At 39.1% G+C, this 24,687-nt stretch overlaps 1 protein-coding gene across 1 annotated transcript in view; it reads left to right on the top strand.

Annotated features, from left to right (window-relative positions):
- The window catches only part of ABCA4 (ATP binding cassette subfamily A member 4), a 60,813-nt gene that overhangs the window by 33,254 nt on the left and 2,872 nt on the right, over positions 1 to 24,687 (top strand). Inside the window, exons 19-46 of the mRNA XM_041421722.1 lie at positions 473 to 650; positions 1,952 to 2,083; positions 2,689 to 2,828; positions 3,763 to 3,900; positions 4,160 to 4,347; positions 5,324 to 5,414; positions 6,003 to 6,208; positions 6,624 to 6,672; positions 7,185 to 7,426; positions 7,850 to 7,974; positions 8,619 to 8,717; positions 9,732 to 9,921; positions 12,168 to 12,262; positions 13,170 to 13,202; positions 14,397 to 14,502; positions 14,594 to 14,668; positions 15,143 to 15,312; positions 16,224 to 16,401; positions 17,823 to 17,938; positions 18,631 to 18,778; positions 19,100 to 19,223; positions 19,932 to 20,061; positions 20,961 to 21,081; positions 21,247 to 21,309; positions 21,421 to 21,527; positions 22,497 to 22,638; positions 23,203 to 23,337; positions 24,521 to 24,624. Of these exons, the coding sequence (XP_041277656.1) occupies positions 473 to 650; positions 1,952 to 2,083; positions 2,689 to 2,828; positions 3,763 to 3,900; positions 4,160 to 4,347; positions 5,324 to 5,414; positions 6,003 to 6,208; positions 6,624 to 6,672; positions 7,185 to 7,426; positions 7,850 to 7,974; positions 8,619 to 8,717; positions 9,732 to 9,921; positions 12,168 to 12,262; positions 13,170 to 13,202; positions 14,397 to 14,502; positions 14,594 to 14,668; positions 15,143 to 15,312; positions 16,224 to 16,401; positions 17,823 to 17,938; positions 18,631 to 18,778; positions 19,100 to 19,223; positions 19,932 to 20,061; positions 20,961 to 21,081; positions 21,247 to 21,309; positions 21,421 to 21,527; positions 22,497 to 22,638; positions 23,203 to 23,337; positions 24,521 to 24,624 (3,625 nt within the window). The remainder of the gene's footprint in view (positions 1 to 472; positions 651 to 1,951; positions 2,084 to 2,688; positions 2,829 to 3,762; positions 3,901 to 4,159; positions 4,348 to 5,323; positions 5,415 to 6,002; positions 6,209 to 6,623; positions 6,673 to 7,184; positions 7,427 to 7,849; positions 7,975 to 8,618; positions 8,718 to 9,731; positions 9,922 to 12,167; positions 12,263 to 13,169; positions 13,203 to 14,396; positions 14,503 to 14,593; positions 14,669 to 15,142; positions 15,313 to 16,223; positions 16,402 to 17,822; positions 17,939 to 18,630; positions 18,779 to 19,099; positions 19,224 to 19,931; positions 20,062 to 20,960; positions 21,082 to 21,246; positions 21,310 to 21,420; positions 21,528 to 22,496; positions 22,639 to 23,202; positions 23,338 to 24,520; positions 24,625 to 24,687) is intronic.

Here is a 24,687-nt window from a genome sequence, read left to right as displayed (position 1 = left end):
GGTTTTTTAACCATCATGGTCAAAGAATGCACAGCTGGGCAGATTATTTGAATGGCAGATTTCAGCCCAGCTAGAAAAGCAACCTGCTGCTTGTTTAATGTAATCTCTCTGCCTATCTAAGTATTTCCAGAAAACAATTCCAAATAATCTTCCTGCTACACAATGAGAACAGAAAGCATGTTCAGTTTCCCCTGGCCTGATGAATTACCTTTCCACAGACCACCACAATTCTGGGCTCTACTTCTCCTGTCATAGATATGAGGGTGAATCTAAATAAATTGCACTGCAATTAGAAATCTAGCCTTAGTTTTATACTGGTGTGACTTGGAGAATCTGGCCTTGGAACACGATGCTATATTATGCTGTGTATGTGCTGTTGCTTCTGCATTTACTGATGTGTTGCCATCATCAGAACCAGGATTAAAACAGGTGCTTTTATTCTCTTTTCATTTTTGATTTCTTGCCTTTCAAGTAAATACCTTCTTTGAGCCTGAGCCAGCAGGATTGATTCCAGGAGTGTGCATTCAGAACCTGGTGAAGATTTTTGCAAACAGTGCCAAACCAGCAGTAGATGGGATAAATATTACTTTTTATGAGGGTCAGATCACAGCCTTCCTTGGTCACAATGGAGCAGGAAAGACAACTACCATGTAAGTCTCTTCTTTTAGAAGAAGCAAATCTAGGGCAGTACTCTATTGCTGGGGCAGTCTTTTCTTTTCACTCTTCCCTTGTCTCTCTACCACCCCTGCAGCTGGCCTGACACACAGCATTAGGCCTTTTCCAGATGGGGAAATGCTGCCCCTAGGCATAAAGAAGGTATTCTGTATTAGTTAAAGCCCTGGGAGGGAAGTCATGCATGACATAAACAAGTGAAAGTCCAGAGAGAAGGAAGCAATTCTCTCTCCCAGAATTCATTTCCCATGGCTAAACTACCATAGGTGAAGAAAGAGAAGGATCTTCTGGCTGAAAGAAAAAATTTGCAAGCCACTACATTCCACATGTTCTTGGTTTCTCTGACTGGCTCTAAGTCAGTCACATCTATTGGTCTGTGTTCAAAGTATAAAATACAGGCCCTCTTTAAATAAAATTACTATGTGCATGCAAGATCCATGTCCAGATTAAAATGTTCCTCTAGTCCTAGAAACCTAGTATCCCAGGAAGCTGGACTTCAAGGATGTTTGATTTTCTTTATACAGAACCTTGTTTGGCAAAATAGGATTCATTGGTGAACAAAACCTTTTATAAATCTGTGACAAGTTCACCAAATGTTGAAAGAATTGAATGTGTTTCATCATTTTCTCAGAAGAATACTTCAGGGTTTTTTAATTAAAACACTTTTATTTCAAAGGCACTTTAAATTGTCTTATGATTTTTTAAATTGTTTCACAAGGAATATGTTCAACCCAAAATAAAAGCATCCTAATCTGCTGAAATGTTTTGTCATTTGAGAGGTTTTTTTCTTCTGATAAAAACAAAATTTTTTATTGCTTTGAACTTTTTTAAGCAGAAAAATCCACTAATCACCCAAATATATTAAGAGATGCCACCCATTTACAACATAACATTTGGTCTTGTAGTTTACAGAAAATAAAGATTTAGGGCATGAGTCAGCATAGCCAGAGATCTCAAACCATTATTCTTTTTTCATCCTACTGAGCTTCATTTTAGACCCATTTATATGTAGGGGTGATATAACATGCTGAACTAAAACAGTTTCTTGATGGAAGCCAGAAGCATATAGACAGTTGTATTAAAAATGACATTAGCAGATCCATCAGATTCTCTGTAGCAGATCAAGAGTATTTACAGACATGCTTTTTGCTGGGGTGGTTTCATCAAGGCCTATAGTAAGAAGTCATCATGCTCCATCTAGTGGAATCATGTAATGTAGCTTCCTTATCTAGCACAGAGAAGAGAGGAGAGGGGGCATTTCCTCATTTTGTTTTCCTAGGTCCATACTGACAGGCCTCTTCCCTCCCACGTCTGGAACTGTGCTGGTTGGCGGCCTGGACATCCAGACTCACATGGACTCCATTCGGCACAGATTAGGGATGTGCCCTCAGCACAACATCCTGTTCAATCAGTAAGTGTCACTCCATACCGGCTTCAAGGAGAAGCATCCCAGTCTGCATGTGTGAGCATCCCCAAAGCCAAAGCAGGAGAAATCTCCTGCATCATTTCACTGGGAACAAAGTTTCTTAGGAAAATAACAATGCTCCTGGTGTTTTGTGTTGTAGTGTAGGCTAGTAGGAGTTATCCTGGAGGTTCATGCACTATAATTTAAGACCACTAAAGCAAAAAAATCCAAATTGATAGTGCAGTAGCAGGATATTTTTATGCCCATTTGCCACTACCACTCAACCACTTACTGCCTTCTCTGGTGATTTCCAGCTTCACTTCCATTAGTTTGTGTTCATCTCAACAGCAGACTTCTTCCATTTTATTCCCATAAATGGATGGTTTGATGGCTGCTATACCTGTTCCTTTAGTAGCAGGTTCTGCTTTGAAAAGGCAAAGAAAGAGACTATGACCTCCAAGTGAAGTGTGTTGATCCCAAAGAAGATGTTTTAGGGTAATGCAACCTCTCTTCCTTTAGCAAGATAAAGCTAGAGTGAATTTATTGCTGCTTGGGAATAAAAGTGGTTTATTCATTTAACGTGCCTTTTCCCTTTCTGTCTGCTGTCACAGCCTTACTGTAGCAGAGCACATCTTGTTTTATTCTCAACTGAAAGGAAGATCCAGGGAAGAAGCTGAGCAAGAGCTGGAAACAATGCTGGAAGACATGGGCCTCACCCATAAAAGAAATGAAGAAGCTCAGAATTTGTCAGGTGCCCACAGGAATTTTCTAAGATGTTTTGTCCTGCTGCCTTTTCTTTGTCTCCCATAGAATCACGGAATGGTTTGGTTTGGAAGGGATGTTAAAGATTGTCTAGTTTCAACCCCTTCTCATGGCCAGGAACACCTTCTGCTAGACTAGGTTGTTATAGCCACATCCTACCTGGCCTGTGGGCAATTAGTGGTCAAGTTACATATTTGAGGCCATATTCTGACTCATCAATGTGCACTGGGGGGATGCTTTCTTTTCAAAGAGTAAATGGGACTGTACAAGTAGTAAAGCTGGCACAACCTGTCCCTAAAGCTTCTATGTCTTATAAATATACAACAAATTCAAATATACTTGCTCGCTATTCATTTTAAATAAATATATGTATAAAAAATTCGTTAATATAACAAACAAAACAAAATAAAACCTCCTATTACTTCAAGGCAAATGAAATACTATAGTATCATTCTGCCCCACTGTAAGGATCTGTGCTCCACAGTACTGTATTATTTGGTAGGAGTAGCTTCTTCCATTCTGAAGTTACAAATGCACAGAGTGTATTTCAATAACTCTCAGATTCAAAGGCTGATTTTAATAAACAGCCATCTATTCTTATACTACTTTGTCCTGATTGCAACTACAAAAAAAGAGTTGGTTAGTTTCACGAAAGAACACGAAGACCTCATATCTTCCTGCTTTTGTTTCTGGCAAGAAGCAGAAAATGCAATGTGTAGATGGAAAATATATATTATTTATATATGTATAAATAACCTGCTTTGAATTTCAGAAGAAGAATTACTATTAACTTATCTTTGCAGAAATGTGTCTTAGGACGCATTTCATTTTATTTGTAGCAGTTTGTCCCCATACCAAAAAGCAATTTTTATTACATCCCTATGACTTACATAACTCACCTGGCTGTGTTTGTCCTCTGGTAGGTGGAATGCAAAGGAAACTGTCTGTTGCCATTGCTTTTGTGGGTGAAGCAAAAGTGGTAGTCTTGGATGAGCCCACTTCTGGAGTTGATCCATATTCCAGGCGATCTATCTGGGATCTTCTGCTGAAATATCGCCCAGGTAAGAGATTTGAGAGTAGAAACTGTTTGATTTTCTTGGTGGGATTTTTTAAACTTGTCATAGATGCAGTATGTGCCTACTGTGTAAGCTGTCATGAGTAGTGGGATATGAATACAAGCAAACAAGATTCTTTGAACAGAATGGTTTTGGCAAACCTGGGACTGGCTCTGGTGCAGAGAAATAATTGCCAAAAAGCTAAACACAGTTTTGAGTTCCAGAGAGAGTTCATGCCTTGAATATTCCTCCTTGTTCCTTCTAGGCAGAACTATTATCCTGTCAACCCATCATATGGATGAGGCAGACATCCTTGGAGACAGAGTAGCCATCATATCCCAAGGGAAACTCTTCTGCTCAGGCTCTCCTGTATTCCTAAAGAACTGTTTTGGCTCTGGCTTTTATCTCACCCTTGTTCGCAAAATGAGAACCACAAAAATGGAAAGGTCTACAGTAAGTATGAGTGTAGTATGTGTAATCTGAGTAATACTTGCACTGCACCAAGGTAAAAAGCACTTAAGTGCTGCTTGACACTATGTACAAAACTGCAGTTAATCATATGTTTATGTAATTATGAATATCATATTAGCGCGGTTTGGGTTGGAAGGGACCGTAAGGATCAACTAGTTCCAGCAGCCATGCTGTGGGCAGAGACACTTCCCACTAGACCAGGTTGCTCAAACCCCATCCAGCCTGGCTTTGAACACTTCCAGGGTGAGGCATCCACAGCATCTCTGGACAACCTGTTCCAGTGCCCTCAGAGTATAGAATTTCCTCCTAATATCTAACCTAAATCTACTCCTTTTCAGTTTAAAGCCATTCCCTCTTGTCCTGTCGCTACATGATTGTAAGGAGTCCCTATCCAGTTCATTTGTAGCCCTCTTTAGGTGCTGGAGGGTCTCTAAGGTCTCCCTGGAGCCTTCCCTTCTCCAGGCTGAACAACTCCAGCTCTCAAGTTGCCTTTGTCCATATACAGGTCTTTCTGATTCTTGCTTTTACAAGAACTGATTTTAATATCAAGTACACCGATTTTAAATGTCAAGTACTCTGGTAAGCAGCTCAGACACCAGAAAAGTCTACATTTATCCGTAGCTAAACCAGCCTCTCACAGCTTGAAAAGTAGGGTTCTGGGTGCTTTCTCTTGACATAGTGCTTCCAGTCCTAGTAGCAACACAATCTGAACACTCATGGCCCCTGCTGATTGCATTCCCCCAGGTATCTTATATTCAGTTCAAAGTTGATTTGTGCAGATGGATTTATGCATTGCTTAATCCAGTCTTCAGATGATTTTCAGTATAGTACGTTCAAGATGCTCTGGATATACCATATTTTTCATTGACTCAAGCTGTTCAAATATTGACAGCCTTTACATCCTTTTGAGTGTGTCTGAAGCACATTAATCTTTTTATCTCTTGCTTGTCCATGCTAGTCATTTTGTAGCTGTGGATCTCAGTGCTCCTGCTCCTGCTCCAGCTGTGTGCACAGGGGTGAAGAAGGATCTCCAGAGCTGGAACTGGATGGTAAGAAGCAGGATGGTTCAGCATTCCAGCACATAGCTGTCTCCTGCTATGCTGCAACCTTGTCTTAAAGATAAGTGCTGCCAAGGCTCCCTTCTTTGGTCCTTGTGTCTAACATTTGTATTCTGTTGTAACGTGAATTTAATAAGGGTTCTTTTTGGTTTTGCTTACCATTGATCGTTTTTTGTGTATATGTGGTCTCAGGCACAGATGATGAACTGGAAGTTTGTGTGCTTTATGAGTATGGTGTTGAGTTTTGTGTAATTTTTTTAATGAGAACTGAAGCATTATACAGCAAGCATACAGACTTTCTCAGAAGAAAAAGTAATTTTGGCTTTTCTGCATAAGATAACAATTTAAGTAGATATTCCTGAAGATTTGGTTGTGCTTTATTAACAAACCTGAAATAGTTTTCTTCTACATAGTTCCAAAGCATAATTAGCAACATAGCCCAGTCCAGTGTAGAATTAACTGAGGTATCTGTGAGCTATGTAATAGAGCAGTACCTTTTCAGTGCAAACAACCGCTTCTGAAATCATGCTTAATATGGTTAAATAGTCATTCTGTGGACACTCTTTTCACTTTTCACAGGAGATCTAAATGAGCTAGCAGAAGTAATCCACCATCATATCCCAGAAGCAAAATTAATTGAAAGCATTGGTCAGGAACTAATTTATCTTTTGCCCAATAAAAACTTTAAACAACGATCTTATGCCAGTCTCTTCAGAGAGCTGGAAGAAACACTGGATGACCTGGGACTCAGCAGTTTTGGAGTTTCAGACACACCACTTGAAGAGGTAACAGACAGATTAAAACACCTGCTGACCTCATCATAAGCACCCAAAATGTTTACTGAGACTATTCCTGTTCTTAAAATGTCCTTCAAAATCTAGTCCCATAAGCTGTGGCACACTCTTCTCTCTTTGAGAAGAGCCTAGAGAAAGGATCCAATCCTTAATTTATTGTAGCCTTGTGGAGCCTGACCCATTAGCCTGAAATGCATCCTTTTTTTTTTTTTTTTGGTATCTTTGTTCATTCACTTATTTTCTGAGGTATTTCATAAGAGACCTCTGATTATTGATAATAATATGAAGTACTCAAAAGGTATCCAAATTTTCTTCTTTTATATTGAAGGATAATGTATTGTTTTCTGAAGGTCAGTTTACTGTAGCTATTCCTTTCCTAACCAGAAAATGTATTTCTCTGTGGCAGGTTTTCTTAAAGGTCACAGCAGAAGCTGACCCTGAAATGCAAAAAACAGGTAGAGATCTGTATTTGATTAACTGTTCTTGGGACTGGCTTTTATTCTGAACACTCTATAAAGAGGAGTTTCAAAACTTTCAGTCTTTTATGTGCTCTTGACAAAATAAATTTGATCAGCAAATATCTGGTTTTAGGGCATGACATGATACCTTTAAAATAAAGATTAAGCAGAAAGACTTCTGTTTAGGTTGGATGAGGTTCTTAACTATGCAAATAAAAGTGGAGTGCCAAGCACCCAGATGTCAATGGTTTTAGTGGCTGTATAAAAAGTAATTTGCTGACTATTAGTCCATAAACTACACAGATGATTAAACTGTTCATCCTGCTGAGTAAGAGGAAAGTTAACCTATGTGATGTCACTAAATACAACCACAGTGCAACAGTTGTAATTAAAGCAATATGGAGATAGGATATATATAGTTGGTAAAATTTGGACCTCATTAAAATGTCTGTGCTACTTCATGTGTGGAAGATAAAGTGTCTTCTCCGATGCTTCTCCTATTAACCTAGGAGATACTCAAGAAAATGGTTCTGCTCTTGGCAAAACTCCTACTGAGAACAAACCAGCTGAACAAATGGCCCTGAAAATGAGTGACACTTCTCGAATGCCAGTAGGCAGAACAGGAGATCAAAATGAAGGCAAGGGGTCCCGACAGTATAAAGGCTTTCAGCTTGTACATCAGCAGATCAAAGCACTGCTCATCAAACGCTTCCACCACGCCTCCCGCAGCCACAAAGACTTCCTAGCACAGGTATTGATTGACTTGTGCTGTTCTAGGTTCTTTCCCACAACATTCTCAACACTGTCTTTGCAGCAATGATGGCCCTATGGAAAGCAGTAGAGGTGCTGCAAATGGGTAACAGTGCAATTTTGACTCCAACTCTTTTATTTCTTCTTTTATTTCTTTCTGCCTGGAGTCTACCAACTGCACCCAATTCATTATTCTATCACTACTAGCCCAGTGTTTTATTTTTTAACCTAATGCAGTTCTATGACAACCAGAATTTTAAGCCAAAGTGCTGGAGATTAAATTGTTGATGTTCAGAAGTTAAACCAGATTGGATCTGAGTGCTCCTGCTTCCTGCCTTTGTTTACACGTATTATGGGATGTGTACAGTGTCACTCTACAATGTTTCTACAATAACCTAACCTAAAGTTTTTGTGTTCCCTGCAGGTTGTTCTCCCTGCTAGTTTTGTGTTGCTGTCTCTAGTACTTACAGTCATTATTCCTCCATTTGGAGAATATCCTGCCTTAACATTACACCCTTGGATCTATGGACAGCAGTTTACTTTCTTCAGGTAAGAGGAACACTTAAAGTACATTTGTCACACATACACCTTTTTCTTTCTAGAGTGTAACATCGTTGGGCTCTGTCTCACTGCTTTTTTCTCATTCTGTGTGATGTAAGAAAAGATTCACTTCACTGGAATTAACAGATTTAAAATAGCTTGAAATTGGTGTGCCTGGAGAATACAACTGCTAGTACATCTAACAAATAGTCTTTCAAATATCTTTCTAATTTCAGTATTCTCCTCTTCCTACCTGATTTCAGGACCTCAACACTTATAAAGTTACATACCCTATCTAACAGAAGATCCAGGCCTCTGCAAATGAAAATGCAGAATGTGTTTCTCATCTTCTGCTTACTGACTGTGACAGCACTGAGAGAATAGCAATGAGGATTCAAGCCTTTTTTGAAGAATGCTGCTGTTGGACTTTGTCAGAAGTTAGCTTTAGTATTAGGAGAAAAGAACCATAGCCTGTCAACCATCTCAGAATGTTCTGGGGTTTTACATAAATAAATGAAACAATTGAATTATCAGCATTTGAAGGGGGGCAGTTGGTACTGCCATATGGTTGTCCTCCTCTAGTTGCTATGTGTATTACAGTACAATAGTTTGAAAAAATATTTTATAAAGTAAGTCCTATCTGATTCCCTTAGCAATGAACGTCCCGGCAATGAGCAGATGGTCTCCCTTACTCATGCTTTCTTGAATAAACCAGGATTTGGAATTCGCTGTATGAAGAATCAGCCTCTTTCGTAAGTTGCTAGCTAATTTCTCTTGAATGAAATCCTAGCAGGATACATCTAGTGGAACTTGAGTAGTGAAACAAGAATGAATTTGCTTGACTCTTCACAAGAGCCAATGCTTCAGATGTGTTGTTGGCTAGATCTAATATTGGGTCAAAAGCAACAAACAAACAGCAAGATAACACTGCCACTGGATTGGGAATGATTCACAGTGCTCAATGTGACTGACTAGAAACCAGCTCATGCAGCTTGGTATTGAGAGTTAAGCAACCTTGAAATTTATGTTAGTGCGTCAGTAACCTCAGGCCCAGATCTTTACAGCTTCCCTGGCACTTTCCATATCTGAGTCCCTTCAGGTTCCTCCCGTTCCCATTGGTGTGTTTGGAAGCAATAACTTCAGCAATCACCAGGATTGTGAAGTGGCAATAGGATAGTGTCTATGATTTGAAACTGTTCTCATTCTGAAGTGAGGGCAACATTAGTAGAGCTCCAGCTTTTGTTGTCCTACCTGCTTGCTCTGTGAGTCCTGCTTTGGAGCCATTTGTTGCTGGCTTGCTAGGCTTTGACATTTGTTCCCTTTCTCCTGACTCTTTCCCAGCCATGATATCCAGCAATTTGATCCTCGTGGTTGTCCTCTCTTCTCCCGTTCCCCTACTCTCCCTGGTATAGCAGAAACAAAGAGGAAACTTGAAAAAAGAAAAGATACTGCATGAAAAAGAAAAATGATAGTTTCTTCACAAAGATATGTCCACTGCAGATTTCCAGTACTAAGGGATCAAACACAATCCCCTTGTTCCTTCAGTGTCCTATCTGCAAGCTGAAGGCAGTAAACTTGGCAGAGATGTGGGGGGAGATTATATTTATTCATGTGTACCAAATAATCTAAAATTTTGTTCTTATTCAAAATTCACAGGATGAGGGCTAAGGGGGGAATAGCTGCTTAGGGCACTGTGATTTTGTGGATTTGTGAGTCCTTGTGGACTGTTATCTCTGCACATCTTGAATCTCTTTATCTCTCCACAGGAACTACCCATGCAATAACATGCCAACTGCCTGGAACACGCCTGCTGTCCATCCTAACCTAAGCCGCCTCCTGCTGAGCCAAGAGTGGAGCCCCGAAAATCCATCACCTTCCTGCAAGTGCAGCACTCACAAGAAACTCACTATGCTGCCAGAATGCCCTGCAGGTGCAGGAGGCCTCCCACCACCACAGGTTGTGTCCTTGTGCCATAAATCTTTGTAGAAAAGTTTCATGGCAAGTGCTGGAAAAGGGTTCAGTGTCGAAGTACCTTCCCATGCTGATACACATGGAAGGAGTCGAGTACATTGTTTTTCAAGAGAGCAAAACTTGCTGGAATTTGGAATTCAGTTTCAGAGGTATAGGAAAAGCTTGCCCATTTAAATTAATGTTGGTTATGTTTTCATCCAAATTGCAAACTTTTCATGTAGAAAAATCGAACTTTTCATGTAGAAGAAAATCACAAAAGTTTGAACAATTTGTCCCAGAATTTTTCTTTTGCCCCAAATAATAATTCTATTTAGAAGGTTGCCTTTCTTTAAAAGAGGAAAGGGCAGGAGGGAGAAAGAGGAAAGAAAAGAAAGAAAAAAAGTCACAATTTTTAAAAAGTGGAATGCAGTCCTCTCATTAAAATGGGAAAATTAATATTCAGTGGACCCCAAAGTATCATTTTTACATGTCTTTCAGTTCCATTTCTATCAGAAATGTTTTAAGCTAGCAAAATGAATATTTGTATCCATGTGCATGAAGATGAGTAATTTAATAACCAGTGATATTGTATGGAGGAAAACAGAGCTACATTCCCTCCTCTCCTATCAGTGAATTATCTTAGTAGTGCCCTTTATAAAATGTTCTTGCTCTTTTGAAGAGCAAAGGAAAATTACAGCCTGTCAGTGTTTGCATTTAATAAATGTTTTTCTAAGAAGTTAAACAGAATTGCAGTGACTCTCAGAATCTCAGATTTCTAATTTAATGTCACACCTTGCACACTGTTCATCTTTAATATTCCTGTTTGCCAGGTTTAACACACTAGCAAAATGACTAAAATATTTCTAATTTTCATAGAATCAGAGAATCATTATGTTAAAAAACACCTCTAAGATCGAGTCCAGCTGTTAACCCAGCACTGCCATCTTTACCACTGAGCTCCATCCACGTGTGCCACATCCCGACATTTTTGAACACTCTGGGGATGGTGACTATACCACTTGCCATGACACAGCTTCTTGAAAACACTCATTCAGCTTGCTTTGATTTCTCTATCACTGTTCACAAAACAAAGTTGTTTTGAATATCTGTAGAATTCCCATTTATGAAGAAAAAAAAATAGATAGTGGTTATATACCTTACAGCATCCCAATTATTTCTGATTTCTTAGTAATTCCTGTCCAACAGACAAAGTTGAATTTTGCTGATTGCATGCTAATGTATTTCAGAGATCTTTAGTCTAAAACTTCAATTCCAAGATGCAATTTTTTTATTTGTTTGTGGGGATTCTAGTCCTCTAAACAAAATGTTTATTATAATATTATCCTGATAATTTTGCAGGATATGATAGTTTTGTATAACTTGTCAGAAAGAAACAGTTCCCTTAAGTCTCCAGGAAAGCTACAGTGTGTAAATAATTGTCGACAGAATTATGTTTAAGCATAGATAGCTCAATTAATGAAGGCATTATGGGGATGTTACCTGTCTTCTTGTCTAGAATCAGCTGGATGTCTCTAATGTGTCTTCTGTGTCATACTGTCTCTGGACAAATGCAGGAACTTCTGGAAAGTTCCTTAGACTTACTTTCTGGGTCATTATCAGATGATTTCAGGTTGCAAGCTTTGCCATCTGAAGCTGCCCAGAAACCTCTTAAAATATATTCTACCTTGGGATAAACTCAGGAGTGTGAGGTCTTGCATTTCACAGCAATCCTTTTAAAATATTCAACAAAGCTGTCATGTGGCATCATTTTCATACTTAAAAAAAAAAAAAATCCTTCAAACTATCTAATGTGCTAGTGAAGGTGAATTTTTTGTATTAATTTTTACCTAAAGTTGCTAAATCATAGGAAACAACCCTTTTTTTTTGTTTGGTTGAGTTTTTTTGACTGGAGCCTCAGTTGATTTCAAGTTTCCTACTTTCAGATTGAAGAAAAAGCCTTGAGCAGCTCTGACCTTCATTGCAAAGACCTGTTTCAGAGTGACATGCAACTGTTTTGTGTTGCATGCATCACAAACTTACTGATTTATTCTAAGATCTTAGTAAAGTAAGGATGTTTAGGCAAGAAATGACCCTCAAGTGATTGACCCACTCTCTGTCAGTGATACTATGAACCTGAGCATGTTCTCTGAAGCAAAACTCCTTTTTCTCTTTTCCTGGAAAACACTTAATAGCTTAACACTTAAGACACTCTGAACTTTTTTGTGATTGATTAGGTTTCTGTTTCTTGCCAGAGAGTGCAGCGCAGCACAGAAATTCTTCAAGATATGACCCACAGAAATATTTCAGATTTTCTGGTGAAAACATATCCCACTTTGATAAAAGGAAGGTAGGGATGAATCTCTGTTTCTTTTTCACATGTGGTATTTTGTACCTGGTGATGAAATCCTTATTTAATAATGACATAACACCTGATTTGCCACAGTATTATGTAGATTTGAGCACCATGTCAATATTTCTGATAGAGGACTAGAAGAGGCTGATTTTAGGGGAGTTAAATATTTTCAATTATAACTATTTGTATAATCAGGTACTCCTTTATAGGCAGAGCTAAGTGTTGGTGCTGATGGAATGCTGTGTTAATGGTGATGAAAATGGTGCCCCTGCACAGCTCTGGTGAGCTGCCTTGCAGAGATATTACTTTGTCTCCCTGAAGAGCTGTAGCCACACTAATGTGACTATCTGCCTGAGTTAATTATCACTTGCTTCCCAGAAGTGCTAAAGAGCAGCCAAAGGACAGTGTAACAGGGATACATCCATCCTACTGATAGCTCCTCAGCTGGCCTGTGTGGTAATTAGCTGTGCAGTGCCCATGGCCTATTATCTCTGATTCAGGCCTTGCTACTTTTTCAGTTCCCAGCAGAGTTCTTAAAAATCCCTTTATAGTAGGTATGTGCTGACTGCCTTTGACTGATTCCCCTTAGTATGTGTCATAATTGCTTTAGATACATCTTTTAAAATCAATTAATTATGGATTAGAATAGCCCAGTATGTGTCACTTCAGGAATCTTGCTTATCTCTGTATGAGTTGGAGATGAATCATGTCAGAAAACAAATAGCCAAAAAAACACTGCAAGGAATACCAAAAGTCCTGCCAACTCCACAACTCAAAAGTAATAACCAGCAGATTGGAGGTCTGCAAAGTACAGGAATTCAACTTTAGTTTTTACTTAAGCCTTACACATCACTGATTTTGGTTCTGTGCATTTAGAGGGGATTCTCTTTGTCTGTTTCAGCTTGAAGAGTAAATACTGGGTCAATGAGCAGAGGTAAGAAAAGAATTCAGAAATTAAGGTAGTAAATAAAGGAACAATGTGTTTCCGTTTAACCAGGGAGCCTCACAATGTTTCTGCAAAGGGACAAGGGGAATTGTGGCAGAAATTGTAGAACAAAGACATGGCTTCAGTGGGAAATAGGCTGGGGATTAGGAAGGGTCTTATAAAAGGGGTTATATTTGTTTGAACTCCCTGCAGGAGATGAAGGCAAGAGGCTCACAATGGAGCTATCAGAGCTTTATTACCTACAGGAGTCAAACCAATGGGCACCGTGTGGTGAAAAGGTTCAACACAGTAGTACAGTATATTGTGCTACTGCTGTGACACAGCTCTTTCAGTGCCACATAAAAAATATAAACCCTCAAAAAAAAAAGGACCTGAGTGGGATGAAACCTAGACACCAACCTGTCAAATACAGAAGTAACAACCACAATTCCTCATGTCTGCTGTGTACATGAGCAGAAGGTATAAACCAGATTCCACTAGTCCTCTTCTTTAGGTGGAGACAGCAGCTAACCCTGGTGTGTGATGTCTACTCTGCAGTTACTAAGTTTTGAAAGAAACTGGTTAGCCTGAAGCACATAGTTATTTCATTTTTTACCAGTGGTAGGATTTCACTTCAAAGATAGCAGCTGGATGGCTGCCTTTCTTCTCAGAATATCTGCTTCATGTGCAAGCATTGCTTTCTATGGGGTTAGACTTCAGTTCACCTTGTGCAGTAGTATTTGTCATTATGCACTGGCTGGTACTGACATTGGTCAATACCAGCCAGTGCTCCTCTCAGAGCATCTGAAATTTCAACTGAGGTCTATGCTGTCCTTAGTCCTCCATGCTGTCTAAACCATTATATCACAATTATCTTGATTTAAAGATTTTGTTCTGTAGAAATCACTGGTTTGTTTTCTCCAAATCTTCTTTCTAAATAATTTTTTTAGGATCCTGGCATAAATCTCTCAGAAACTTATAGAGCTTCTATTATTTGTAAGCCCTAAAAAGACCTAGTACAACTTGTTAGAAAAAGACTAGAAATTGTTATACATTAAATATTTGTTGTATAGAAATTAAACTTGCATTAAGTGGGGTTTGTTTTTGTTTTTTGTTTCTTTTTTTAAGTGGGGATTTTTTCCCATTACTGTACAGTTATGGGTGTGTAGTATGAATTACTGATGATATTTTTCTCTTCACTAGATATGGAGGAATCTCTATAGGAGGAAGGCTTCCAGTCCTTCATGTTTCTGGAGATCAAATTGTCAATTTTTTAAGTGATCTTGGCCGAATGATGAATGTGACAGGAGTAAGCAAGATTTTTTATTTTGTTTGGTTGATTTTTGTCCCCTTATTAAAGCCTGGTTACTGCAGCATTTAGCTTTTTCATTTTGTTTTAGGGACAAACTTCACTGGCTGCTGCTAAAGAAATCCCTAATTTCCTTAAATACATGGAAACTGAAGATAATATTAAGGTATTTGCTGGAATTATTCTGCTAACTCACGGTCTTTCTTGACACAGACTTCAAATTATGAGAGTATTGCAGGTGGTATTCCCAGATGCAAGAAGAGTTAAAAAGCTAGACTTTAGAAATAACTTGGTATTAATATCCTATACTGTAGGTAATTCTTATTCATACTATTTCATATATGAGATTTTTTTAAACCATGCTATTAGTACTGCTTGCTGTCCCAAATACTTTGAGTAGTACACTAAATCTTAAAATGTGCTTTTATAAAATCCCCTGACAGTAGTTGTCCAATGCTTTTAAAAGCATAGTATGTGAGCTCCTGCTGCAGGACTGTGCCTAGGAACTATGTATTCCTGGTGCTGGATTCACCCCTGCTGACAGTGCCCACCAAAGTAGACAAAAGGCAGCCAAATTTTCTCCTGTAGCTCAGTGAAGACAATAACTGACAATTTAATCTGTGATTTCTGACTCTTTTAGGTGTGGTTTAACAACAAAGGCTGGCATGCTATGGTTAGTTTCCTCAATGTAGCCAATAATGCAATCCTCAGAGCTAATCTAAGGACTGGCCAAGACCCTGAGGAACATGGGATCACTGCTATAAACCATCCTCTGAACCTCACCAAGGAGCAACTGTCTGAAGTCACTGTGTAAGTCTGCTTGTGCTCTGCTTCTGGCTTTTACCCCACCCTCTCCTGGCAACTTACACCTTCCAGCATGCTCACACTCTGAGGAGAAAGTTCAATAGACAGAATGTGGAGGCCCTTCCCTGAAATTTTATTCTAAACAAGAATCTATTCATGTCTTGTTACATTCACACGATTTCATTCCCATCCCACATAGGAGCTATGGCCATTGGATATACATTATTGCATGTTTCTGTTGATTCCCAAGCACGAAGATTCTGAAATTTTTGTTCATGCTCCAAATCCAATACATTTACTTCTGAAATAAAACATGTAATAAAAAATGGAATGAAAACTTGTCCGTAATTGAATACAGGTCAAGTAGTTGACAACCCACTCTCTTGGTGCCAAGGACAGCATGCAGGTAGATTTTTCAATGGCATGTATGGTGTATTTCTGAATCTGAAAGTCATAATTTCTTGAAAAAGCCATCCCTAAAAAGACAACATTTTTCACTCTCCTATTATCATAATTCAATGAAACTGAAAACTTCGCATATAACACAGAGGCAAAATCTGTGCTTCATCTCACTGTCTCCAACTTGCCTTTTAAAGTTTTTTTTTTCCCTGCTTCCACAGAAGTTTGGCTATTGTGCCTAAATGTCTAGTTTGAGATGTCCCCACAAGAAAGGCTGTCAAACTGAGATACATAAAGAAGTAAAAGATCAGGGAATGGTGCCATATTTGTTAACTACAGTCCTCAAAACATCTTGGAAAAATACACTAGCACATTTTGAAACTGGAGAAGTCTTCTACTTTAAAAAGAGCCTTGCTACTGCTAGATCTTAAAGCACCCTCCAGAGTCCCCAGATGCTAATATAGTGTTGCATTGCATCCATTTCCTTGCTCACACTCCCTTCTTGTACTCTGTTGTAGACTGACCACTTCAGTGGATGCTGTTGTTGCCATCTGTGTGATTTTTGCCATGTCCTTTATACCAGCCAGTTTTGTTTTATACCTCATCCAAGAGCGTGTAACAAAAGCCAAACATCTACAGTTTGTCAGTGGTGTGAGCCCTGTTACCTATTGGCTAACTAACTTCATGTGGGACATAGTAAGTAACTGCTGGTCTGACTGACAGCCTCTGATTATCCTGGGTGTGCATGAGCTGAGGGCAAATCAGTGACTCAGGTGAAGGTGATTGATTCTAAGCATTGCAAAGCATCCATTTCTCTGAAGTGTTTCTCAGGGACCATGCTAAGGATCTGGCCTCTGAACTAATTACAGACGTAGAAACTAATTCAGGTGCACAACTCAGTCAACTAATGAAGCTGTCTCCTTTATAGTCTTAAGATTTCTAGCCCTTATAATTGAATACATATAATGAAGTACAACTTACTACAGCAGAGAGAAGCCTCATTGCCTGGTGCTAGTCACTCCTGTCCTCTAGAAGACCCAAAACATATTTCACGATATTCAAGAAACCTAAGTGGGGAAGATTAACAGCCTGCTGGAATAGTATCAATAGGCCTGACAAAATACTCTAGGGTGTCTAAAATGACATTCAAATGATACTCATTTAGGTCACTGTATCATGGTCATGGGGTTATTCCAAAAAGATTTATACCATAGGTGCAGACTTGCTTAGACAGGGCTCAGCTTCCCTCCAGCTACTTTGTCATAAAAGAGAAAATTCTTTGGCTGGCTGAGGCACAACAAGGGCTGGTTCTCTGGCCATGCCTTTGCAACCAAGAAAGTGGCCAAGGAATAAAATGCAGTAAAAAAGGCATGAACATGGAATTGAAAAATGAAAAAGAAAATCAATATTTGAAAAGCCCAAAACTCTTTAGGATTTGGAAGGTGTTCTCTCAGGAGAAGATAAAGCAAAGCATTATTTTAGTAAATGAAGGAAAGAAGCAGGTCCCAGAGTTCTTGTTCCCTGCTGTTCACAGCAGCTTCCTTGACAGGAATTCTGCTTGGCCGTTGCCCTTGATAGCATGATGCAAAGGCATGAAGTGGTGTTAGCAGTTTAGGCACATGCTGCCTTCCATTCTGCATGGGGAATTCCATGCATTGCAATAGAGTAATGCTGCTAATACTGAACAGAGAAAGGGCATTGGCCAAGCATACTCACTTTAGCTTCTTCACAGGAACGTGGCTCAAGTGACTAGCTCTTCTATCCTACACTGCTTCTGTTTGCATCACCAGAAACGGTACTTCCCTTGCATGGCCACCTTTTTGGGAAGCCTGGCAGCCAGACTATGAAATAATGGATTCACAAATCATAATCTAAGAAACAACAATATATGTTATATTTTTGATGATCAGTGTGATAAAAGATGTCTTAGAAAAACGTTTAGTACTAAGATCCCACATTTCCAGGGACCTGTTGATCAAAAAATTCAGTGTGACTAGTCTAACTCAAATTCTGATGTTCCTCAATATAAAATCCTTTTGGAATGATGTGTAGGATCTGGATATGTTTGCAGCCCTTCTCAGGTCTTACACATTGGTCTTCCCCCGGTGCTGTGGCAGGTGAATTATGCACTGAGTGCTGGGATGGTTGTGGCTATATTTGCTGGATTCAAGAAGAAAGCATACACCTCCCCGACCAATCTTCCTGTGCTCGTTGCCTTGCTGCTCCTCTATGGGTGAGTGTTCAAGGCTATTGCTGCAGGTGGGCCCTGTATTTCACATGGAAATGATTTCATGGTGCTGAGCTCGGTACTTAGTGGAACCCAGCTTTGAAGAATAGAACTGGATGGATCTAAATAGAACTGGGTGCATCTAAAACAGGTTAAAACTAGATTCTTCTGTGGGATATTTACATACTCTGTCCAGCTACATGCTGCAAAAGAGATTCTTTTGTCACTGCCTGCCTTGCATTTTTAAGCACCAAATGTGACCCGTACAGGAAAATATATTTGTTCAGTTTGCTGATTTCTTCCTTGTACATTGTGTAGGAATTAGTGGTTGTTCATTAGCCGCATTCACAGTCAATACTAAAGTATCTTCCAGCATTCAACAGTTCTTTGTTTCTTCTTCTTGGTGTACAATTCACTGAAATGTGAAAGATACCTGGGGTGACAGCAACCTTGCTAGCATTAAGTTTCCTCAATTTTAGCAGTGTCTTATGCCCTGCATTTTAATAGCAAAAAACGACTAAGCAGAAAAAAATCTTATGTAGTAACCAGGGAGAAAATAATGTGGTGGGTTAGAGGTTGGTTACACCATTTTGCTATACTTGGGATGGGAAGAAAGCTTAACTTTGTGTTTTATTTAGGCCAACTGACATGAGAATACTGAGAATTTATCATAGTTTTTTTCTGTTTCTTGCATGCAGATGGGCAGTAATTCCCATGATGTACCCTGCTTCTTCTTTCTTCAGTATCCCCAGCACTGCTTATGTTGCATTGTCTTGTATTAATCTCTTTGTGGGAATCAACAGCAGTGCCATTACATTCATCCTGGAATTATTTGAAAATAATCCGGTAAGTAATGTTTTGTAATTTTGCTGGATGGCAGGCACCTCCAAAGCCTCTGTCTCACTCCTCTCCACAGCTGGACAGGGGAGAGAAATATAATGAAGGCTTCGTGAGTTAAGGACTGGGAGAGATCAGTCACCAAATACCATCACAGGCAAATATTAGAGATATTAGTTGAATTTATTATTTAAAATACTCTGTTTTCTCTCTTTTAAGAAAACAGAACATCCAGTTTCTCTGACATGACAAAGAACTTTTCACTTATATTGCTATGTTTTCTTAAACAGGTCTGGTTTAAACAGCTTATATTGTTTCTGTTTCTTACAGTCTTTGCTGAAGTTTAATAGAACATTGAAAAATGTACTGCTTGTCCTCCCACATTTTTGTTTGGGCCGTGGACTCATCGACTTGGCCATGAACCAAGCTGTGACTGAAGTATATGCGAGGTTTGGTAAGTAAAGCCAATAAGAAACAAGTTATGGCAGTGTCACATGTCCTGACCTTGGATGAGATGTTTGGAAGGATTAACTCAGAAAAGTAGTAGATTTTTCACCTTTTCCATCATCAGATGGATGAGAAGTATCAAAGTTCACCTTCTCTGAAGGAATCACAGCTTCTGATAGTGCTGCCAGAGCTCTGCAGCCCAACCAGTAGTCTGCATTGGAAATGAACCCATTTGTTCAGTGACAGACTCTGGTGTCTTTTTGTCCTGTGTTTGGAAGACCCTAAATCACTATAGGAGGATTTATTTTTTCATTTCATTTGAATATCTCAGCTACTGTTTAAAGTGACTGTTGTTCTTCAAAGGCATTCTCTTGGGAAATAGTTGTCTTTGATATCAGACAACTTATTAAAAGAATAGTCATACAACAGAACTCATGTTTTAATTCAGAAAACGTGTCTTTTCCGTAGTCCATGCAAGTTTTGTGTAATGATATCCAAATTAGTGTGTATTCAAGAGAGATTAATTTTACTCCCATGCAGTAGCTGAACTTGGAAGGCATTTTGTTAAGACTTTTTATAAGACTGGAAAATCAAAACTAGTTCCTGATCATGAGCAAAAGTACAGTAATTCATTATGATTATGCTTTTTGTTCTGAGGAGTAGTGGGGTTTTTCAGCAGTATTTCACATTCCTTTCTGATGCTCTTTCTCCAAAGGTGAGGAGCATGTTTCTGATCCCTTTCAGTGGGACTTTGTTGGAAAGAACCTGGTTGCCATGGCTCTTCAAGGAGTTGTGTTCTTCTTTCTGAATCTCTTCATGCAGCGCTGTTTGCTTTCCACAAGATGGTATGTCTAAAAGTTCTAGTAATGTTCCTTATTAAAAGGATTACTATCATTGTTATTCTCTGTGTCGCTTTTTTCTTCTTTTTGTTCTTAATTTTTCTCTAAATATGTGGGGTTTTTTGTTCTCTATTAACTTATCCAATCTTATCTTAATTTACTGATATCCTGATCCAAGAAAGCATTTACAAATCTGCATTTCTTAGGATTTAAGAATATTTTATTAAAGAAATTAGTTTTCTTGAATTCAGATTTTAATGTTTGGTGGGGTTTTTTTTGTTTAAGACACTGTAATAGTGAGATTATAAAATTACCTGGAAAGTTTGTAGTGTCCTCAGTCAGGCTAGGTACTAGCTAGTACTATGAACTACTAGCCTAGTATCCCAAGACAGCAATTCTGCCACAGGACAGCTGTATCCTGGACAATACGTGAACTTCCCCTCTCTGTTTTACAAATGTGCCTCTCCCTTGATGAAAAGAGCTACCTACCAGCTGTGAGTGGGTCATTCACTTCTGTTCAAGAATGCCAACAAGAGTGGCAATAGGTGCAATTATAAAAATTCTGTCTTACAGAGAGATCTACTCAAAACTTCTACTTGTAAGGACCATCACTAGCTACTAAAAGTAGCCAAATAGTGAAGGCTGTGGCTAAGGGGCAGATTATTCTCATATCAGTGACTGAGAAGGCATGTTCTTTTGAGCAAGCCATTTCCTCCCTTTTTAGTATCTAGAGATTAACTTTAAAGGTCAGGGCTTCTCCCAACACAGGAGTACTCCAGCCAATTGTGGAGCTTCAACCCCTCTGCTTCCACCAGCCACATTTTTGGCAGCAGATTAGCCATTGTTTCACACTGTTATTCTAACTGAACACAGAGCAGTGTTCCCAGTATTTTGGGTTTTTCTAGGTTTGATGAGACTGCCATGTCACCTATCATTAATGAAGATGAGGATGTTGCAGAAGAAAGAAAAAGAATTATGAATGGAGGAAACAACACAGATATCTTACAATTACAAGAATTGACCAAGGTAATATTTTGAGAAGAATGAAAAAAAAAATATTTACTCTTGTCTTAGTTCTAAAGTTGCCTCATCCCAATAGCATTAAACTAAACTAAAAATTCAGATGATTTTCACTTCTGTAGATGTCTTGAAATAGGAACTTTCCTTTTTTTCCTCCCCCCGTCAATATAGATTTATGCAGGTCGACGTAAGCCTGCAGTGGACAGACTCTGTGTTGGCATCCGTCCCGGAGAGGTAGGTTGTTCAATAACACTGGATTACATTCCATGGATCAGTTCAGATTTTATGCCCCCATTGATTTGCAAGTTGGAAATGTTAAAGAATATGATAAATTTTGCAATTTAGTGCTTTGGCCTTTTGGGAGTGAACGGTGCTGGCAAAACAACAACATTCAAAATGCTGACTGGAGATACTGATGTGACATCTGGAGATGCTGTAGTGGCTGGCAGTAGGTAAGTACCTTAAAAAGCCCTGTGGCAGTCCAATTTCCAGCACGGAACTGTTCAGATCACACTCTCAATGATCCAGCAGTTCTATGGCACGGAGATCACAGGTAACACACAATTGCATTTGATTCCTTTAACACTTGTAAAATCTGTGGGTGAGCTGTAGTAATGCTAACAGTGGGACAAGGCAATCATATCTAGTGGCAACAGCTCCCAAACGTAAGATAACCCATCCAACAGGGTACTTTGATCTGAGCTTTGGGACTTTTCTCTGGCTGTTTCTAACATTTTTGTTTACACAGTGCTGGCATAATGTCATAAGTTATTACAGTGTGATCTGGTATGCACTTATGTTGGTTTACTTCCAGGTTGTAAGCCTTGGCTTGTTAGGTGTAGTTGGGATTTGATTCTTTGTCCATTGATGTGGTTTGAACAATAACTCTTTTGTTGCCAGGACATGGTCCTGCTCAGCCTGTTCTAGGTGACTCTGCCCAGGCAGGGTCAGTGGACAAGAAAACCTCCAGAGCCCCCTTCCAACCACACCCATTCTGTGATTTTGTACTTTTCCTACTACCATTGAAGTGTTAGCCTTGTGTCCTGCCTGTCTGTTGCTAGTGACCATATTCTGAGCTGAAATTATTGCTTCTTTTTTTTTCTAGATATAAACACTGTTTTCAAAAAATAATAAACTTGAGTGGCTGTTAAAGAACTTCTCGTTAAGTTTGTCTATACTTTAACAAGAAAATGGGTGAGGGGAAATGGGCTTACACTCTTAACCAGGACTGAACTGACTTAAAACAATATACTCCTTGCTCTTATGAATAGACAGACATTTTCATAGCATGTTTATCAGGAAGAATTAATTCTTCTCTTACAAGAGTTGTTGCCCCAGAAAATAAGGATTTTATTCAAAGTGTTCTTCTCTGTCTTAGAGCTAGTATTACAGAACTACAACTCTTTTCTTTGTTTCTCTAGTATACTGACCCACATTTCTGATGTCCATCAAAACATGGGATACTGCCCTCAGTTTGATGCCATTGATGACCTGCTCACAGGACGAGAACACCTGTATTTATATGCACGCTTACGGGGGGTTCCAGCAGAAGAAATCAAGAGGGTAAAGTACTCCTTCTTTTGATAATTAGAGTGATATTTGTGATGATTAATGGTGCTCTTAACACGCTAAGGGCCAGAATTTCCAAAGTGTACTCATTATTCTGTGTATTGAAGTCCTGGGTGTGGTTCCTGTCACTTGGACAGTTAAGTAGCAAGACCTCACTATCAAATGCAGGTCCCCAGGCATTAATGAGACTTGTAAATCTGTGGCACCAACAGTGGAAGGCTAAAGATGCGATTGCTGTGGCTCAGAATATCATTGATTGCTATTTTGCTCTTGCCTTTTAAGTTGTGTATGTATAGGGAGGAAAACATGAAGAGGATTCCAGAAGTTTAATTTCTTGCACAGATTGAAGTCTACAGTTGAGGCTGCTTTATGGCTTTCCCTCACCTGTTAGAATGCCCCTCATCATCATCATAAATACTTTGTACTTCCCTGGCCCAGTTCTAAAATGAATGTGCTAAAACCCAGGGGACTGTCATGTTTCTACCAGAAGAGGGATGTATCAGCAGTCCTGGCTGTTCTGCAATTGCTGCTGTGTGAAACAGATGTTTTTTCTCACAGGTTGCTGAATGGGGCATCCAGAAGCTGGGACTTCCTATGTACGCAGACCACCTGGCAGGGACCTACAGTGGTGGCAACAAGCGCAAGCTCTCCACTGCCATTGCCCTGATAGGCTGCCCACCACTCATCTTGCTAGTAAGTGTCATGGAAACACAGCCCTGGGTAGTTCAATATAACATCTCATAATACTACATGCTAAAGGGCTACCACGTCCTTGAAAGTTCCTTTCTGCCCTCAATTTACAGCTATTTCAGTGTAATTTTGAATTAATTTCAGGTGTAGTCTGGGATGTGTAACTATGTTTCTAATGGACCCCAAGTGATTACAAAAGAAAGACCTTCAAAAAAGAATGTGTTGAGATAAAATCTATAATCCAGAAAAATCTGAATTTAAACTGTTGTTTAGTTTCAGTCTGCCTTTTCTTGTCAGAGTGTAGCCACTGATGTAAAAGATGATCTTCCAACATATCCACCTGGCTACTTTATCCAGCAGAACACAGGAAGATGCCTACCCTTTTCCAGCCTTTAATATCTTTGGAATAAATTATACAAATTTATACTAAACTATACAAATGCTGAAATATAGCTCTTGCCAAACAAAATTAATGATTAGATAATTGCACATCTAAAGTGAAATTCAATATGAAATTACTACAGAAATTCTTTATTTAGACTATATTCTACCACCTTAATTTGTATGTCTATGGCTTTTAGACAAGTCACTTTTATGTTGTAAAGTTTATGAAGTGTTTTAATACATACTAATAGCCTTGGTTCCTTGTACCATTTAATATGCCTTTACATGTATTCTGCCTGTAGTAAACAGTCAGATAAGATGTTTTCTCATAATTTCTTAAGACAAGATGTTCAATGAAAATTTTTCTATCCTAATTTTGTTTGCATTTTCTGTTACTTACTGGGTTAGCTGACTTATGTAGGATCAAATCCTTAGGCGGTGTAAATCAGAATGACTTCACTGATTTCTTGGATTGAACAATGTCCTATATGTTTATGCAAGTGAGACAATCTGGTGAGAGCTCATTGTTGCCCAGAAAAGGCACTCCCTTCCCTGTAGCTGTGCTCTACACATACAGCACTGTATTCACACCTGCAGTCCATGGTCTTGTTTTCTTACTGCTTTGTGCCGAGAAGTCCATTGGTACCCACTCACTCCAATGCTTCTCAAGGTCTGTGTGCTTTCTCAAGGCACAGATTACTTTAGAGAAACAATCACATGCTATGGTCAAAAAAGTGACCTGATTCTAAATGGATTTTCCCTGTTTTATCTGACTCTGATTGCCTTAACATTTCCATTACAGGATGAACCGACTACTGGGATGGACCCTCAGTCCCGGCGCCTCCTGTGGGACTCTATTGTTGGTGTGCTCAGAGATGGGCGAGCGGTGGTTCTAACCTCACACAGGTAAAAACACTTGGAATTCAGAATCTGAAAGCAGCTGAAGTACATCTGTTGGCTTTTATCTCA

This window comes from Onychostruthus taczanowskii, unplaced genomic scaffold, assembly GCF_017590055.1.
Source record: "Onychostruthus taczanowskii isolate IOZ18803 unplaced genomic scaffold, ASM1759005v1 scaffold7, whole genome shotgun sequence".
In the NCBI taxonomy this organism is placed as follows: Eukaryota; Metazoa; Chordata; class Aves; order Passeriformes; family Passeridae; genus Onychostruthus; species Onychostruthus taczanowskii.
The sequence above is the reverse complement of the archived record's forward strand: the minus strand, read 5'-3'. Positions and strand labels throughout refer to the sequence as shown.